The sequence below is a fragment of the Centropristis striata genome, chromosome 6, assembly GCF_030273125.1.
Source record: "Centropristis striata isolate RG_2023a ecotype Rhode Island chromosome 6, C.striata_1.0, whole genome shotgun sequence".
Taxonomy (NCBI): Eukaryota; Metazoa; Chordata; class Actinopteri; order Perciformes; family Serranidae; genus Centropristis; species Centropristis striata.
Genome location: NC_081522.1, coordinates 41,553,085 through 41,572,620, shown reverse-complemented (window position 1 = coordinate 41,572,620; position 19,536 = coordinate 41,553,085). Strand labels below are relative to the sequence as shown.

General features: G+C 41.9%; 1 protein-coding gene across 1 annotated transcript in view; it reads left to right on the top strand.

Annotated features, from left to right (window-relative positions):
* LOC131972864 (pleckstrin homology domain-containing family A member 7-like) overlaps positions 1–19,536 on the top strand; it is a 157,399-nt gene that overhangs the window by 83,023 nt on the left and 54,840 nt on the right. Inside the window, exons 4-6 of the mRNA XM_059334632.1 lie at positions 8,543–8,647; positions 10,674–10,746; positions 14,676–14,776. Coding sequence (XP_059190615.1) covers positions 8,543–8,647; positions 10,674–10,746; positions 14,676–14,776 — 279 coding nt within the window. The remainder of the gene's footprint in view (positions 1–8,542; positions 8,648–10,673; positions 10,747–14,675; positions 14,777–19,536) is intronic.

The window sequence follows — 19,536 nt, the reverse complement described above, 5'->3', positions numbered from 1 at the left end:
CTAAGAGAATAAACCCAAACATAGACCACCTGCTCATTACTGGATAATCTGCTAATAATTGTTGTTTTGATGGGTGAAGTCAGTGCACTAATGTAATAATTATTATTATATTAAATATAATACACAGGAGCCAGAGCTGATCCATGTATTTATTGTTGAGTTTCTCTCAGAGTCTCTTTAAGATGCAGCTGATGCTTCAGGTGTTTCTGCAGGATCGTTGTCTTTTATCTCCGTCTGGAGCTCTGAGGCTCAGTGTGTGTGTGTGTGTGTGTGTGTGTGTTTTATATGCCAGTGCCAAAGACAAATTTCCATTTTATGCAGATGTGATGGACAGTAAAGTGTGTGAGTGAGGAAGTTACAGCCTGAAGCGTTCAGGAGGGAAAATACTGTCAAAACCTGCAACATTCTGCATTCATTTCACATTTATTTTGCTCTTCTTTAACCAAAATATGCTCCAATAATCACGTCCTACTGTGATCATTGGGTCCCGTGTTTCTATGGCTACACTGTAAAAAATGTCTGTAGGTTTTAGGGTGAAAAACTGTTAAACCATGACAGTAAAAGACGTAAAATGATAAATGAGTTAATTCAGTTTCAGTAACAATGAAACACTGTAAATGTTTATATCAGACAAAACAGGATTTTTACAGTTTTTACATTTAAAAAAAAAAAAATGACTCCACTGTAAAATACTCTGGTAACGTGTTTGTAACAAAAATATACTGTAATATATATACAAGCATCACTGTAATGTTTGCATTTATTTTGTGTAAAAACCCTTTTTCTAACTGTTAAATGTACTAAACACCATATCTCTAACAGAAATATACTGTAATATTTAGTGGTAAAATATTTAATTTATGCAGCATTTATAAAGTATTTTCTGGTCAATTATATGGCAGAACAGCATTTCTTTTGATGGAAAAACTTTTTATTTATACGGTAAAATATGGAATAAAATGTCAATCTTAAACGTGAAATCAACAGTGTTAATATAATTTTACCGTAATATTAAAAAAAGTTGCTCCGTATTTATTACGATAAAGTTCTGGTAACCAGCTGCTGGTTTTTACCATAAAAACAACAGGACTCATTTTGTGTTTTTTTATTGGTTATTATATATGTCTTTCTTCACCATTTTGTGTCTTTTTTGCTCAATTTACATCTATTTTGGTCATTTTACGTATTTTTTGGTAAATCAGTTGCATTTAGACAGATATCAGCTCTTTAATGAAACTCTTGTCTCTGTAATAAACTCTGAAGTTCCTCGATGGAAACAACAAACACTAAACAGAAACACATTCACAACAGAAACCTAAACTTTTACTAGAGTTTCAACGTCTGTGTCTAAATATGATGTTTATTTTCCAGAGTAAAAGCCAGTTTTATGGTCCATATCGTCTCCATAGAGAATCCTTATTAAATGTCTAAATAAGAGTTTAGAAATGAAATGATACATCGTGTTATTTATGTCTGTTAACAGAGAGAAACTCTCAGCTAACTATTGTTCTGATCTAAAGGATCTATAGTTAGGATCTGTTGTTAGGATCTATAGTTGTGATCTCTAGTTATCTGCCTGATGACTCCAGGTTGTTGATCCTCCAGATGTAAACATCTGTTCTGCTCTCATTAGTCTCCATGCTGAGCTGCTGGAGGAGATGAAGCTGCTGGTTCCTCCTACGCTCTCACAGTCCTCCAGCAGGCTGCAGGAGCTTTACTCACTCAGAGTCTCTAGTCTCTAGTCTCTGGTCTCTGGTCAGTCTCTAGTCTCTAGTCTCTGAGTCTCTAGTCTCTAGTCTCTAGTCTCTAGTCTCTGGTCTCAGACGTCTAACGTCATCAACAAGGTGTCAAACCGTCCTAACCCACCAGAGTCTGTGATCAGGGACAGTCCTGCTCATTAACACCTCTCTGTGTGTTTAAATCTCTCTATCTGTAGAGATGACTCACTTCTCTCATGAGAAAACTCCCAGGAATCAGCTCACCATAATAACTTTATCCACTCCATCATTCAATATACAAAAATGGACACGATAGTTTTTATCTGGACTCAATATATTGATTTTTAGTTTTATTGTGTTTAACCCTCTGGAGTCTCCAGAAGCTCCAAATCCAAACTTCTTCCTGACATCAGGACATTAAAACGAAGCAGCGTGGATGAGGTCGATGCAGCAGAGCATCACAATATTTACTGTGCTGATGTTATATCAATTCATGACCAACAAGTATCCATAGTTAACGTTCCGACAGCCGGCAGAAACAAGAAGCTTTCTGATTCGTTCCTTGACGTTTTTATGTAGCACAGAATCAGATCACAGAGACGGTAACCTCCTGAGATCTGAGATCACACAGGCGGTAACCTCCTGAGATCTGAGATCACACAGGCGGTAACCTCCTGAGATCTGAGATCACACAGGCGGTAACCTCCTGAGATCTGAGATCACACAGGCGGTAACCTCCTGAGATCACTCAGCCGGTAACCTCCTCAGATCTGAGATCACAGAGATGGTAACCTCCTGAGATCAGAGATCACAGAGACGGTAACCTCCTGAGATCAGAGATCACAGAGATGGTAACCTCCTGAGATCAGAGATCACAGAGACGGTAACCTCCTGAGATCAGAGATCACAGAGATGGTAACCTCCTGAGATCAGAGATCACAGAGACGGTAACCTCCTGAGATCTGATATCACAGAGATGGTAACCTCCTCAGATCTGCATTCTGCGTCTGGAAGATTAAATTGGAATTCCTCAGCTCTTCTGATGCCGAGTCGCTTCGATGAATTCCATAATTTTGGCGTTGCGGCTCATCTCCTGAGCCAGCGGCAGCCTGAAGGACGGAGACGCCAGCAGAGTGATCGTGTCTCGTGTTGTTGTGACTCTGACTGTCTGACATCTCGTCAGGTTACCTCAGGAGGTTACCGAGGTAACAACACACAACAAGCTTCACTGCTAAACATGTTTCTGAATTAAACAGAGAAAAAGAGAAACTCTGCAGCGTTTATTTCAACAACTTCCCAACCTGACATCAGACACATGGAGCCTCTGGATTCATCACATCTTCTAGTTCATATGAAACCAGATCTCCATCTCATTAACCCTCTGGAGTCTGCAAAAGCGCCAAAGCACACAAAATTACCAAAAAAGACACAAAATGACCAAAAAAAGTCACAAAATAACTAGAAAAGACACAACAGACACAAAATGACCCAAAAAAAAGACACAAAATGACAAAAAAGACACAAAATGACTTACAAAGACCCGAAAACACATGTAAAGGATTCAAAAACAGACAAATATCCCTATTAGACTCGGTCTCATTAGAGTGACCCGCTACAGAGGAACCTCCTCCTCTCCACCAGCTGCAGCTGATTGAACCAGACTGGATAGATTGACCTGGTGTCTGGAGATGACAGGACATCTATCAGCCAGCACCAGCAGCCTCATAATGACTCGAACCAGGAACCAGTTCTCCTCTCTGCTCTGAGCTCCTGGTTCCTGTTTTCTGTCTCCGGCTGCTTTATTTAGTGATGTTCTGGGTTCATCTCAGTCATTGAGGAGTTCCTCTCAGTTCTCAGTTTGTTCTTATGAATTTATTCAGTTCACAGCTTCCATATTTGGAGAAAAAGAAGCTCTTTAACAATAAAAGCCACTTTGAGTATGAAAGCTGAACTGGAGCCTTTAAGGTCTCAACAGTAAAAAGGGAAAAGGCTTCAAATGACTGTTGGTTCACTGGAGGGATTATTGATATTATTATTGGTTTTATAATATCATAAAATGACTGCTAGCCTTAATAAAATAAGCCTTTTAACTTCAAGAGTAAAAACATCAACTGACTGAACTCAAACACAGGTCTCTCAGGTCTCTGTGGTGTCTCTCAGGTCTCCGTGGTGTCTCTCAGGTCTCTGTGGTGTCTCTCAGGTCTCCATCGTGTCTCTCAGGTCTCCATCGTGTCTCTCAGGTCTCCGTCGTGTCTCTCAGGTCTCTGTGGTGTCTCTCAGGTCTCTGTGGTGTCTCTCAGGTCTCCATCGTGTCTCTCAGGTCTCTGTGGTGTCTCGGGTCTCTGTAGTGTCTCTCAGGTCTCTGTGGTGTCTCTCAGGTCTCTGTGGTGTCTCGGGTCTCTGTAGTGTCTCTCAGGTCTCTGTGGTGTCTCTCAGGTCTCTGTGGTGTCTCGGGTCTCTGTAGTGTCTCTCAGGTCTCTGTGGTGTCTCTCAGGTCTCTGTGGTGTCTCTCAGGTCTCTCTAGTGTCTCTCAGGTCTCTGCGGTGTCTCTCAGGTCTCTGTGGTGTCTCGGGTCTCTGTAGTGTCTCTCAGGTCTCCATCGTGTCTCTCAGGTCTCTGTGGTGTCTCTCAGGTCTCTGTGGTGTCTCTCAGGTCTCTCTAGTGTCTCTCAGGTCTCTGTGGTGTCTCTCAGGTCTCTGTGGTGTCTCTCAGGTCTCTGTGGTGTCTCTCAGGTCTCCATCGTGTCTCTCAGGTCTCTGTGGTGTCTCTCAGGTCTCTGTGGTGTCTCGGGTCTCTGTAGTGTCTCTCAGGTCTCCATCGTGTCTCTCAGGTCTCTGTGGTGTCTCTCAGGTCTCTCTAGTGTCTCTCAGGTCTCTGCGGTGTCTCTCAGGTCTCTGTGGTGTCTCGGGTCTCTGTAGTGTCTCTCAGGTCTCCATCGTGTCTCTCAGGTCTCTGTGGTGTCTCTCAGGTCTCTCTAGTGTCTCTCAGGTCTCTGTGGTGTCTCTCAGGTCTCTGTGGTGTCTCTCAGGTCTCTGTGGTGTCTCTCAGGTCTCCATCGTGTCTCTCAGGTCTCTGTGGTGTCTCTCAGGTCTCTGTGGTGTCTCTCAGGTCTCTGTGGTGTCTCTCAGGTCTCCGTGGTGTCTCTCAGGTCTCTGTGACGTTCAGCTTGTCTGATTTCGTGTCATTAAGCAACAAATAGCTGCTGCTCTCCGAGTCGCTCACCTAGCAGACAGAGAGCTAAAAATAGACCGCTGCATCACACACACACACACACACACACACACAACCACAGGCAGCCACATTAACACACATGGACGCCGTCATACTGTAACACACTGCAACAAACATGAAGCTCACCAAGTATCTCCTTCTATCTATCAATAGTATCTTAATTATCTTGTTTTGAGTATAATTGACCTACTGACCATAGCTTTATGTGTTTATTAGGGCACCGAGCACTGGTCCCTACAGTAATAATAATAATAATAATAATAATAATAATCTGTACTAAAACTGCCCCAAATTTTGCATTGAAGTGAATGGGACGGCCGAAAAAAAATGAGTGAAAAAGAACAATAATTGTAGATTTTTAAACGTCTACTTATCCGGCATAATTTCACCTAGAGACTCCATTTAAACTTTAAACAGTAGACACAAGTCTTGTGTATCGGTGTATTAATCCACGTTTCGATAGGTCATATAGTTTTTTATCAATCCCTGTTCAATGACCATGATCATTTTTGGAGAAATTCTGAGATTATAATGGGTGTGTATTGCACGGAATGTTCGTGTCACAGTGTGTGACATCATCGCCAGAGTGTAGAGGGAGAGAAAAAACTGTCAAAAAATAAATTTGAAAACTGCGCTCCAGGCCGCAAATTCCACTCTACAGAAATAATTTATACATAGAAACGTAGGAAAATTAGTCTTCTCCCTCACAATCCTCTGGTAAAGCTGTCAGAGTTATAGTTTGGGCGTAGGACGCACAGATGATCCACCAACACCACCAACAGCCTCATTGGCTCCCATATTAAAAACACAGGAAGATTTCTGAAAAAGGGAGATGTAACAGTTTTTTCAGATCGCTCTAACAAAGCTATTTCTTCATTTTTCTTCACAAAATCATATGTAGACGTTCAGGAAGAACTCAGGACGCTCAAAGTGAAGTCGGATCAATGATAGGTATTATGGTTTTGCCAAAAATGCTTTCTGTTCGAGGCCAGAAATTCCAGTCTGTCCACCTCTGGCTGCTGTCACTGTGCTAGAAGATTCAGGTGGCAGTTAATTATGTTGATTGCTCTGCTCTGATTGGTCGACCCCAAAGCCTTTGATCTTTGATGTGATTACAGTTACAGATACACACACACACGAGCGTAAGCGCGCACACTCCTAACACATGCTTCAAACACACACACACACACACACACACATATTTTGAGGTTAAAGGGCATAGTTATAAATCTCTGAAGAATCTTATCATAGTGTACACACACCGGCAGTAGCCCACGTGGCCCTTTCAAAATTTCCTCAGAGAAAATTTTCTAGTTTAATGATCTTATTGTGTAAAGACTTGTTTTTAGGATTGACATTGTGAGCTTTTTCATGCTTTTCAATCTATTCAACTGTTGAATATGGTGAGTTTTTACCTCAAATATTGGCTCCAGTTGAGAGTTTTAGTTGAATGTAGTTTAAATGATATTTCAATTATCAATTAGCATTTTCTATCACCAGAAAGTGCTCGTTTCAAGTGTTTCTGGTTTATTTTAATGTTACTACAGTCGGACTTTTCAAGCCATAATTGCTCAAAAATAAGAATATTTGGATTTATTTTAAGACATCATTGTTTTTTCCAGTTTCTACATATTTTTACTTATTTAAATAAACATGTACTTACTGTACTGGCAGATAGTTTGACTTGTTTCCAGCATGTTTTTGTTTAATTCTAGTTATTTATTTCATATTTCCTGTCAGTGTGTCCTGAGATTTACGGGGACGTGATGTGACAGTTTGGAGTCTCTCATCACGCCTCGACGACCAGCTTCCTCTAATTAACCAGCAGCGTGATGCTGTGTTCCAGCTGTGGAGCACACACACACACACACACACACACACACACACACACACACACACACACACTCACACACACACACACACACACACACACACACACACACACAGAGCTGCTGCCAGTCACACACACACCGTCACGCCAAACCTGAAATCAAAAGAACAGTGTGACAAAGATGGCAGTGTGTGTGTGTGTGTGTGTGTGTGTGTACATGTACCTCCTACATAATGAGGACCGGGAACAGTTTTTATCCAACAGAGTGAGGACATGTTTGGATAGTGGGGACATTTTGTCCTGTTTGAGGGTTTAGACTTGGTGTCAAAGTTACTGGAAGAAAACAGAAAGTCTCTTATCTTTACATTCAGTAATATCGAGGTGAAGCACTTTTAAAGACTTTTGCAGTAAAGGTTATAATCAGGTTAGTGTTGTTGTGATGGCTTATGTTGGGGTAAGGGGCTTGATAATGCATTACGTCAATGAAGCGTCCTCAAAAAGATAGAAGAGCAAGAGTATGTGTGTGTGTGTGTGTGTGTGTGTGTGTGTGTGTGTGGTTTCAGTAAACAGGACGGTGTAATGAGATTTCATGAATATGTTCACGTTGTATAAGAGTGTTTACGCTCTTATACAACACGCACAAACACACAAACAACAACAACAATACAGCAGAAAGTCACACTCTGCAGAGAGAGAGAGAGAGACAGAGAGAGAGAGAGAGAGAGAGAGAAAGACAGAGAGAGAGAGAGAGAGAGAGAGAGAGAGAGGGAGAGAGAGAGAGAGAGAGAGAGAGAGATTTCTTCCGTCTGTATAATAAAGTGTTGGTGCTGTCGGAGCCTCAGACGTTTAATGTTTATTCAGATTGAATAATTAATAATTCTTCTTTAAAGGTGTGTAACTGAATTAAAACTATAGAAGAGTTAACCAGCTGATGGTCAGCTGGTTCCTACCTGAGTCATTCACCTGTTTCTGTTTCTGTGTTGACCTCGTTAACCTTTAAGAGCCTTTTTGGCCATCTTTGGATTATTATCAGACTCAAACAATCAGGAAGAAGTTTAAGGATAGTATCTCCTTTGCGTCTTTATTGGCACGTAGAAGCATTCTGTTGTAAGGGAAGTCGGCCCAAAGCTTCCCTTTGGCTCCAGGACCCCACACTGTATTTAGACCTGGAGAGAATGAATATAATCTGAGGAGAACACCTGGAACATGTGTTTGTGTTTGGGGCTGTTTGAATAGTTACACAGCTACATTACAGACACTAGAGGATACATGAAATGTTCACCTCTCCATGTTTTATTTACCGCTATCTCTGTTTTTTGTGTACTCATTTATTTGTTTATATGCTTATGGTAAAAAGGAGGGGGGGGGGGGGGGGGGGGGGGGGGGGGTAAGGGCTTGTTGTTGTTTTTGGAAAAAGAAAAAGTCTTTATTTCTCACTGGTTGTACTTTTGCCTGTCAAATAAATATATATATATTTTTAAAAAGTATGAATGTTGTGGTGTAATTGTTAATTAACCAAGCTAATAGAACAGTGAGTCAGTGATCTCATTAGACGTGTCAGAACACGGAGCTGATGTTGGTTCACTGGTTTACTCACCACAAACAGCTGATTGATGTGGAACCAAACCATCACCTCCCTGTTATTGACACGCAATGGAGTCCTTGTTGACACGTCTACCTTAATCAGCGTTAATCTGTGTGTGTGTGTGTGTGTGTGTGTGTGTCTCTGTGTGTGTGTGTGTGTGTGTGTGTGTGTGTGCAGGGCTCCCGGTCCAGTGGGAAGGTTCACAGCTTTGGTAAGAGAGAGCAGTCCATTAAAAGGAATCCCAACGTCCCCGTGGTGGTCCGAGGATGGCTCTACAAACAGGTCAGCACACACTCACACACACACACACACACACACACACACACACACACACACACACACTCACACACACACACACACACTCACACACACACACACACACACTTGGAACTATTTTCCATGTAAACAGTAGCCGTGTAAACAGCTGATCATAAACAAACCAGCATGGCTAATTATGTACAGAGTCTCCTTTGATCATAAACATAGCGAACTTGAATTAACCGGCATCACTAACTGTGCACAGAGTGTCTGGTGCTTGTTGTAAACAAACAGAGATCGCTAAGCTAACACCTCCTGCAGCAGCAGCACATACACACTGTACTGCTACAGAGCTAACTGTTAGCCTGTTAGCACATACACACTGTACTGCTACAGAGCTAACTGTTAGCCTGTTAGCACATACACACTGTACTGCTACAGAGCTAACTGTTAGCCTGTTAGCAATTTGCAGACTCCAGCTCTGCAGCTGGGAGAGACTGCTGCAGGAGGACTGTGCTGCTTCGACTCGTTCTTACTCTTCTTTCTCGCTGGCCCCCGCGGCTCGTTATGAAGAGCCTCCGGGCCCCGCGGCTCGTTATGAAGTGCCTCCGGGCCCCGCGGCTCGTTATGAAGTGCCTCCGGGCCCCGCAGCTCGTTAAGAAGAGCCTCCAGCCCCCGCGGCTCGTAAAGAACAGCTTCCGGCCCCCGCGGCTCGTTAAGAAGAGCCTCCGGCCCCCACGGCTCATCAGGAAGAGTAAGAACAAGTCTCCAAAAGTCTCCAATAACACCAGAAAAAGTCGCTGGATTTGTCTCCAGTCTTTTATCAAAAAAAATAGTCGCTAAGGGGGTCTGAAAAGTTGCTAAATATAGCAACAAAGTTGGCGTCGAGTACTACGTCACATCCTGCTTAGCGTTCTATCCAGTCAGCAACCAGGCTGTTTTCAGGGGAGAAAAACGGCTCTTCTCTTCTACAGGGACTAAAAACGTCCAGACAAAAGACTAATTCAAATTAGAGGTGTTTCAGAGAGTGAGACCCTCAGTCTGGGTATTGGCCGGTAGTGGAAACAGCTCTTGTATTTTCTGATTGCTGTCCTGTGGACTGGAGGTCACATGGAGGTGTTGGAGGTGTTGGAGGTGTTGCTGACAGCCAGCCGTGGCAGGTTCAGGCCTTGTTGATGGACTCCTGGCTGAAGTTTTCCTCTCAGGAGGCAGCAGCACCTCTTGTGTAACTAAAAATCTTCTCTTAGAGCTTTTTTTCTCTTTCATGTTTGCTAAATTTATAGAAAACAGGATCAGCATTAAATAATTAGGTTAAAACAGGAGGGAGACTCAAGATGTGATCATGTAATCTAATAATTTAAGAAAAGTTAAAGTTAGGATGGACTTGGATGACTCACTCAGGATCATTCTGGTTTTCCATGGAGACTTCAGTACTAAAAACAAAAAGCACAATAAGAGAGGTTCCTTTATTACTGGAGCAGGACATGCAACTATTGTTACTATTGTGGTGTTTATTGCCTCAGTAAGTCAAGAAAATGTTCCATAAAAAGTCAGAAAACGGAGATAAACTCTGGATCAGCCTCCTGAAGCCTGGGGAGATCTCCTCAGTGTCTGGTTCAGTTCCACCCAAAGATCAGTTCCAGTGATGTAAACAGAGAAAACTCACATCTGAGCAGCTGGAACCAGAGAAGAACTTTTTCATTTTTAACTCTGGTTGTTTCCTCTGGTGAGGTGTGTTTGAGCAGGTGTGACCAGTAATCAGACTCTGAGGGTCTCAGTCCAGACTTCCTACAGTTTCTTTGTTTTGTAGGAAGCTGCAGAAACACACAACCTGAAGTAGAGTTCAGTGGAGATATATATATATATATATATATATATATATAGTAAATGCAGATCAACGTTTCTATGCTGCAGATCCAGAACACAGGACCTTCTTCCTGTTTCTCCCAATAATGAGAGAGAACAGTGTGAACATGGTTTGTATTGATACATTTTCTGTCTTTTTATTGGTCTTTTATATCTTTTCCCGTCTCCGTCTGTCTCCCTGCAGGACAGCTCTGGGATGCGTCTGTGGAAGAGGAAGTGGTTCGTCCTCGCTGACTTCTGTCTCTTCTACTACAAAGGTGAGTGAGTGAGAGAGAGAGAGAGAGTGAGAGAGAGAGAGAGTGAGAGAGTGAGAGAGTGAGAGAGTGAAGAACATGTCTTTGTAGCAAAAATATTCTGTAATATATACACAAGCCATCACTGAAATTTTTGCATTTATCGTTTGTAAAAATACTTTTTCTCACTGTTAAATGTACTAAACACCATATCTCTAACAGAAATATACTGTAATATTTAATGGTAAAATCTTTAATTTATGCAGCATTTATAAAGTATTTTCTGGTCAATTATATGGCAGAACAGCGTTTCTTTTGATGGAAAACTTTTTATTTATACAGTAAAATATACAATAAAATGTCAATCTTGAACATGAAATCCACAGTGTTAATATCATTTTACCGTAATATTATAAAAAGTTGCTCCGTATTTATTACGGTAAAGTTCTGGCAACCACAGCTGCTGGTTTTTACCATAAAAATGACAGTTTTTTACAGTGTAGTGGAGTAAATGTACTTAGTTACTTCCTGCTGCAGATTATTGTGTTTCTGGAGAAATGACATGTAAATGTGTCAGTTTTCCACAATAAGAGCTGAAGTGTTTGATGGTGCAGAGATTCAGACTGGAGCTTTAATCTGACAGGTCACAGCTCAAACCACACACACACACACACACACACTCACACACTCTCTCTCACACACACACACACACACACACTCTCCTCCGTCCGTCTCTTTCTATCTTTTCTTTTCATCTCTGGTTGTTGAGGAACTCTGGTTCCTGCTGCTCTTCTCCAGGATCAGATCGATTCTCTGTCGTTTCCTTCTCCTCTTCCTCTCTTTTCTCTCTTCTCTCTCATCTGGACATGAAAACACAGCAGCTCTCTCCTCTTCCTCCTCTTCCTCCTGTTTTTACAGCAGCAGTCAAACCTCCCGTCTGTCTCTCTTCTCTGATTGTAACCTCCATGTGTTCACACTGCAACAACTGAAATCTAAGTCAGATGAAATATCTCAGATCAAGAGGATATCTGCTTATTTTTAACTAGAATGAAGCAAAAACATGCTGGACACAAGTTAAATGGAATGCCAGTGCAGTAAGTAAATGTTTCTTTGTAAGAATTATTTAAGTAAAAATATCTAGAAACTGGAAAAACAATTATGTCTTAAAATAAATACAAATTTATTTATTTTGAGCAATCGTGGCATGAAAAGCCAGACTGTAGTAGACGTTTGAAAGTCTCCAATTATTCTTCTTTTTCGCTCATTTTTTTTCGGCCGTCCCATTCACTTCAATGCAAAGTTTTGTGCAAAATTCGTATTCTGTAGAGAAAAGTAAAAGCACACCGATCCTGATCAAACTGCACATTTTGATATGTAATTATATATAAGTAGCGGGACGAAATTGTGTCTGGAAGAGGAAGAAGTAAAAATCCAGTATAACAATAGTGTGATTGCCCCGCGGCCCGAAATATAGTGAAAAAGAGACAAAATAGTGCCGTTAATGTGCCGTTTGGATGCTATCGCACTTCACTTGTCACAGCCTGGTCTGCTCAATGTGTCTGAGAGTGTGTGTGTGTGTGTGTGTGCGTGCGTGTGTGTGTGTGTGTGTGTGCGTGTGTGTGTGTGTGTGTGTGTGTGTGTGTGTGTGTGTGTGTGTGAGACAGACGGGACATTGCAGATAAAAGTCCTCACCGTCTCGCCACCATTTAGGGAATGTCTCCTCCAGAGGTCCTTGAATTATTTTTAACCAATTACTCCTTTAATCCATATCACACACACACACACACACACACACACACACACACACACATGCCCAGGTGACGTGCACACATATTTTCGTCCCGTTACTATATTTTACGAGGTGGTAAAGTCACATACACACATTCTAGCACGCTGTCACAATGTTCTGAGGAAACAAATCCTGCTGGATGTTTATTCAGAGACGTGTGAACTAATTAAGACACGACTATTCTGGTGGCAAGCTGTGTGTGTGTGTGTGTGTGTGTGTGTGTGTGTGTTTGTGCACTGTAAAAAATGGTTTGTCCAAAACAGCAAATCTGAGGGAAATGATCTTGCTGCATGGACAGATAATTTACCTTGACAAGATTTATTAAATTAAGATTATTAAATCTAGAAATAAGCATGTTGAACACTTAAAATAATAAATGAACTCTTAAAACCAGATAAAGTAAAGCTGCCAGCAGTGATGAACTGGCCCGAGCAGAGTGACCTGATGATTATTTGGTTCTTACCAAGATAAAAACACTTTTAGACACCTTTTTACAGTGTCTTTCTATCTGTGTGAGGACCAGCTGAGTAAAGTAAAGAATGTTTGGAAGCTGACGACGTTTATAGAAGTCCTCGATTCTTCAGATGTCTGAGAGAGGCTGGAGGTGAAAGGTCGCCTCGGATATAGACGGAGAAATGTGTGTGTGTGTGTGTGTGTGTGTGTGTGTGTTGTGAAGCTGATGAGGCGGTCAGGAGGAATGACAGCTGGCTGCACTGCAGAAACCAACTGACAAAAATTTGAAATAAATCACTAGAATAAAGCAAAAACATGCTGGAAACAAGTCAAATTATCTGCCAGTGCAGGAAGTTAATGTTTCTTTGTAAGAATTCTTTAAATAAGTAAAAATATCTAGAAACTGGAAAAACAATGATAGCTTGCAATAAATCCAAAAATACTTATTTTTAGCAATTGTTGCTTGAAAAGCCTGACTGTAGTAATTAAAATAAGCCAGAAATACTTGAAACTAGCACGTTTTTCCTCATTCCAGTATCTGTGGGTAGATACTGGTGGTAGAAAATACTTTTGAAATATCATTTAAACTCCATGCAACTAAAACTCTCAACTGGAGCCAATATTTGAGGTAAAAACTCACCATATTCAACAGTTGAATAGATTGAAAAGCATGAAAAAGCTCACAATGTCAATCCTAAAAACAAGTCTTTACACAAGACTGAAATCCCTGTGAAGAGTTATTCACCCTGTGTAGAGGGGTTACTCACCCTGTGAAGAGGGGTTACTCACCCTGTGTAGAGGGGTTACTCACCCTGTGTAGAGGGGTTACTCACCCTGTGTAGAGGGGTTACTCACCCTGTGTAGAGGGGTTACTCACCCTGTGAAGAGGGGTTACTCACCCTGTGTAGAGGGGTTATCACCCTGTGTAGAGGGGTTACTCACCCTGTGTAGAGGGGTTACTCACCCTGTGTAGAGGGGTTACTCACCCTGTGAAGAGGGGTTACTCACCCTGTGTAGAGGGGTTATCACCCTGTGTAGAGGGGTTACTCACCCTGTGTAGAGGGGTTATCACCCTGTGAAGAGGGGTTACTCACCCTGTGTAGAGGGGTTATTCACCCTGTGAAGAGGGGTTACTCACCCTGTGTAGAGGGGTTATCACCCTGTGAAGAGGGGTTACTCACCCTGTGTAGAGGGGTTACTCACCCTGTGTAGAGGGGTTACTCACCCTGTGTAGAGGGGTTACTCACCCTGTGTAGAGGGGTTACTCACCCTGTGTAGAGGGGTTACTCACTAATGTTTGTACAAAAAGACACATGTTGTTAAAATCAGCACATAAAGCTATGGTCAGTAGGTAAATTATACTAAAACAAGATAATTCAGATACTATTGGTAGCAACAGTTTGTTGCAGTGAATCAGCTTCAGCTCTCTGGCAGCCAAGTCATTTACTGTTGGCACAACACCACCGCATGAATGACAGCATACAGTGTGTGTGTGTGTGTGTGTGTGTGTGTGATTGATGACATTAGTGGGTGATGAGTGATATTTAATCTCTTGCTCTTTCCTCTCCTTCATATCTCTCTCACTCCTTTTCTCACCTTCCTCACCCTGATTCTCTCTCTCCCTCTCTGTCTCTCTCTCTCTCTCTCTCTCTTTCTCCCTGTCTCTCTCTCTCTCTCTCTCTCTCCCTCCCTCTCTCTCTCTCTCTCTCAGACAGCAGAGAGGAGTCGGTCCTCGGCAGTATTCCTCTGCCCAGTTATGTGATTTCATCGGTTGGAGCTGACGACCACATCAGCCGCAAGTATGCATTCAAGGTACGCCTCTCTCTCTACACACTCTCTCCTGGTGGCTTCAGGTTTTAGGATGTCTTCTGCCTCAGAATGTGTGTGTGTGTGTGTGTGTGTGTGTGTGTGTGTGTGTGTGCACTACAAAAAAGGGTTAGGGGTTAGGTAATAGGGTAAAGGGGTTAGGGTTAGGGTTAGGTAAAGGGGTAAAGGGGGTAATTGGAAATTTCTGATTTGGGAAAAAATGTAATTTGCTAATAACTTTTGATAGGAAGGTCGCAGGTGGTCAAACCTGGTGTCTACTCCCTATTCCATGTATGAGGAACACGTAGACACCAAGTATAAGTTTGTGGAGGAACCGTTCATTGGTTATTGCTAATGACTGGTGGAGTCTGGCTGTGTTCAGCACATAACCAACATATATAAACACTTCACTAATGACCAGTTTAACCACCACAAACCATAACAGTTTTGCATATTCCATCAGATCTAAAGAGAGAAACCAACAAGAGACAAACATTCAGCGAGTGTTTCTCCAACATGAGACGAGAGCAGCTTCTCTCTGTTATCATCAGCACTAGAAGGATAGAAGGACATACCGACAACCAGAGGACCAGTGAGAAAAGATCAGACTCCTCCAGGAACCAGGGAACCAGAGAACCAGAGAACCAGAGAACCAGAGAACCAGGGAACCAGATCTCTGAAGCTATATTATATTATATATATTTAGCTACTTTAGAAAACACATGCAACTACACAAAACACAACAAACTGAGAAAACATCAGTCTGACAACTAAAGAGCAGCATTTAGACAACAAAGACCACAACACAACACGAGTGTTTCCAGAGGACACTTTAAAGTGACGCACACGTCTGGACATGCTTCATATTAGTGGGACCAGGAATTAAAATGAACCAGAAACTGAAGACAGAGGGCCTAATAACAGTTTACAAACTGTATTTAATCAAAGAGCTGCTGGTTCAGGTTATTGATGTGTGTGTGTGTGTGTGTGTGTGTGAATGCTGAACCATTGATACTAAATGGACCGACCAACATTATGAGGACCTCCCAGCCCCCCCTCCCCCTTCCCCCCCAAGGTTATAATAGTTTTGGATTTTTCATCAGTTTTAGTTTTAATTTCGTTGTGAATTTTTTGTTTTTTAATTAAGTTTTTATTAGTTTTAGTTTAGTTTTTATTAGTTGTAGTTTAGTTTTTATTAGTTGTAGTTTAGTTTTTATTAGTTTTAATTTAGTTTTTATTAGTTGTAGTTTAGTTTTTATTAGTTGTAGTTTAGTTTTTATTAGTTGTAGTTTAGTTTTTGTTAGTTTTAGTTTATTTTTTGTTAGTTTAGTTTAGTTTATTTTTTATTAGTTGTAGTTGTTTTGTAATGGGGTATTTGTTGGGTGCCAGATTCAATCAGATCACAATAAATGTTTCTTGTTTGTAAAATTTTTTCCCGTAAATTTGACAATTTTTTTCCCATAATTTTCCCAATTTGTCACTTTTTTCTCATAAATTTGAGAATTTTTAAAATTAGTTTTAGTGTTATCAGTCAATTATAACTAATAATAATTATCAATTTTCACTATAATTTTAGTTAGTTTTAGTTAGTTTTGTAACCACAAAATTCAATTTCAGTTAGTTATCGTTTTTTTAAAAAGCTCTCGTTTTTATTTTTATTTAACTATAATAACCTTGCCCCCCCGTGACCTCTGACCCCTGTCCCCTCTCTTGTTCCTATTGGTCGGCTGCTGACTGGGACCCGCCCCCTCCCTCTGAGTGGTCTGGTGGTCCAGTGAGTCCATTATTAGGTACTTGGACGTTATTTATTGTGTGTTCCGTCGGTGTGGTTCTGGTTCTGCTCTGACAGAATATACAGCAGCGTGTCGTATATTCCTGTTGGTTCTGATGCATGTTTTTATTACAATAACTCCTTGTTTTCTCTTTGGCTGTTGTCTTTTTATTCTTTCACTGCTCTGTCTCTGTTTTTTTTCTCTCCATGGAAGCATATTGCATCCACTTGGAAAAAAAAAAAAAATTTCTTCCTGAGTAATTTATTACGAACTATTTTTTTTTCTTTTTTTTCATGATAATTTCTTTCCTGTTTTTCTGACTATTTTTTTTTCTTTTTTACTGACTATATTTTTTCCTGTTTTTCTGGCAATTTTTCTTCTGTTTTTCAGAGGAATTTTTTTTTACTGTTTTTTTGTTTTGTTTTTAGGGGGTAATTATTTCTGTTTTAATCAGTCATTTTTTCTGTTTTTGTGGTATTTTTTTCCTGTTTTTCTGACTATTTTTCAGAGTAAATTTGTCCGAAAAATTTGCCAGAAAAACAGGAAAAAATTCTCTGAAATACAAAAAAGAATAGTCAGAAAAAACTAGTCAGAAAAACTGGGAAAATAATACTCATTAAAACAATAATAATGACCCCGAAAAACCCAAAAATAAATTACTCAGAAAAAACAGAGTTTTTTATTTTTCCAGTGAATGCAGTACACTTCCTCCGTCCTGGTTTCTGGATCTTTGTATTCTTTGTATTTGGCTGATCTGGTTGTGAGGCTTCTCGTTCATGTGCTGCTCTGCTGTTTCCTCCATCTGTCACATCGACTTACAGCATGCAGAGCAACTTTATCTCACCTCACCTCACGCTGCTTCTCCACTAATTAATGAAATAATCTACAGCAGGAGATGTTTGCTGTGAAACCCCACAGTCACTCTGTGGACATTTTCAGCCCAAAGGATCTCTGAAGTGGCTCAGTCGCTTTAGAGTTGATTAGTGTGAAGCAGCTGCTGCTGGAGGAACTTTAAACTGTTCTAGTCTCGTTTCTAACAGGATTCTCTCACGCAGTAGAAATGTTTTTATAAAAGACTTAAAACTGAGACGCCCACATGCAGTTGGTGTTTCCATTTGGATGTTTTTTTTTTATTGTAAAATAAATTTCTACAGCTGAAAGTTGAGCAGGGTGAACCTTATCAGGAGCTCTGTGGAGGCTGCTGAGGCTTATCTCTCTACGAGTAACAATGACTCTTTAAATAGCGCCTGACGAAGAGAGTGTATGTGTGTGTGTGTGTGTGTGTGTGTGTGTGTGAGTGTGTTTGGTAAAAGCTGCCACTATTGTAAAGCTTCCTGAGTGGCAGTAGTGAGTGATCTGTCTCCGTTCGAGGAGGAGGAAGAGATTAGAGGAGCAGAATAAAGAGAGGAAGAGAGAGGTGGTGGTGAGAGAGGAAGTGAGAGAGAGGTGACCACAGGGACTTTTTCTTCCATAAAACACAGTCAAACAATGTTGTGGATAAACCAATAATGAGGAGGCCCGCAGCCTCCCACAGGGACCCGGAGCCCAGAGAGGAGGTGCTTTAGCTGCAGTGTGGAGGTGTAATGACCCTCTCAGCATTCCTCACAAAGAGGCTCGCTGCTCTTATTTTAGACCGTTAATGCTGCTGCTGCTGCTGCTGCTGCTGCTGTCGTTGTTATTATGAGTTCTGAGTGTCTGATGTAACTAGAATAGAGGAGAGAATGAAGCCTGGTGACAGAGAGAGGCATGGACAGCAGACTTCATGTGTCTGGTGGAGGATACGTCTGTAAAGATCACCAGCACTGCCAGAGTAGAACCCAAAAACATGACACAGAGACAGCAGATCAGCAGGAAACTCAGTTTACTGAAATGTTCAGGAAAAAGGTCAAAACCGGGAGATCAGTCCAAACAGGCAAACAAATCCGACAAGGTGCAGGCAGGTATCCAAAAATTCAATAAACAGGCAGGTTCAGAACAGGAAGATCAGGCAAAAACAGACTAGGGTCCGTTGGAAGGTGTCCTCATGGACCGTGGTAGACGAAGACGGACCGATGCCGGGTTGATGACGTTCGAGATGGGGAAAGGACCCACAAAACGGGGAGCCAACTTCCTGGACTCCACTCTGAGAGGAAGATCCCGCGTGGATAACCAGACACGCTGCCCTGGGGTGTAACGGGGTGTAACGAGGTGTAACGGGGTGTAACGGGGCCCTCACTGAGACATGGCTAACACCAACCAACTCCTCCACTCCTGCAGCTCTTTCTGCTGCCTTCTCCTTCTCTCACACTCCTAGACACACTGGTAGGGGTGGAGGAACAGGTCTTCTTATCAACCGTGACTGGAAGTTCTCCCTCCATCCACTGCCACAGTTCTCTCCACGGTTCTTTGAATTCCACGCTGTCTCCATAACCTCTCCCTCACCAATAACCATTGTTGTTCTCTACCGCCCACCTGGTCCACTTGGAGATTTTCTGGAGGAGCTTGACGTCCTACTGTCAAACTTCCCTGAAGATGGTCCACCACTTGTCCTTCTCGGGGACTTCAACATCCAGCCCGAGAAGTCAGCAGACCTACTACTTCTACTCTCCTCCTTCGCTCTTTTGCTCACTCCATCACCCCCTACTCACAAAGCCGGCAACCTCCTTGATCTCATTTTCACCAGGAGTTGCTCGACTACCAATCTCTCTGTAACCCCACTTCATGTCTCCGACCACTACTTTATCAAGTTCTCCCTCCCACTCTCCCGATCGGACTGTCTGTCCTCACCGACAGATACTGCACTGGTCCGCCGCAACATTCGCTCTCTCTCTCCTCCTGCTCTGGCCTCAACTGTTCTCTCATCCCTCCCTTCATCAGACTCTTTCTCACTTCTGCAGCCCAACTCTGCAACCGACACTCTCCTTGCCACCCTCTCCTCCTCTCTTGACTCACTCTGTCCTCTCACTCCTCGTAAAGTGCGCAAGTCCTCCCCTGCCCCTTGGCTGTCGGACTCTG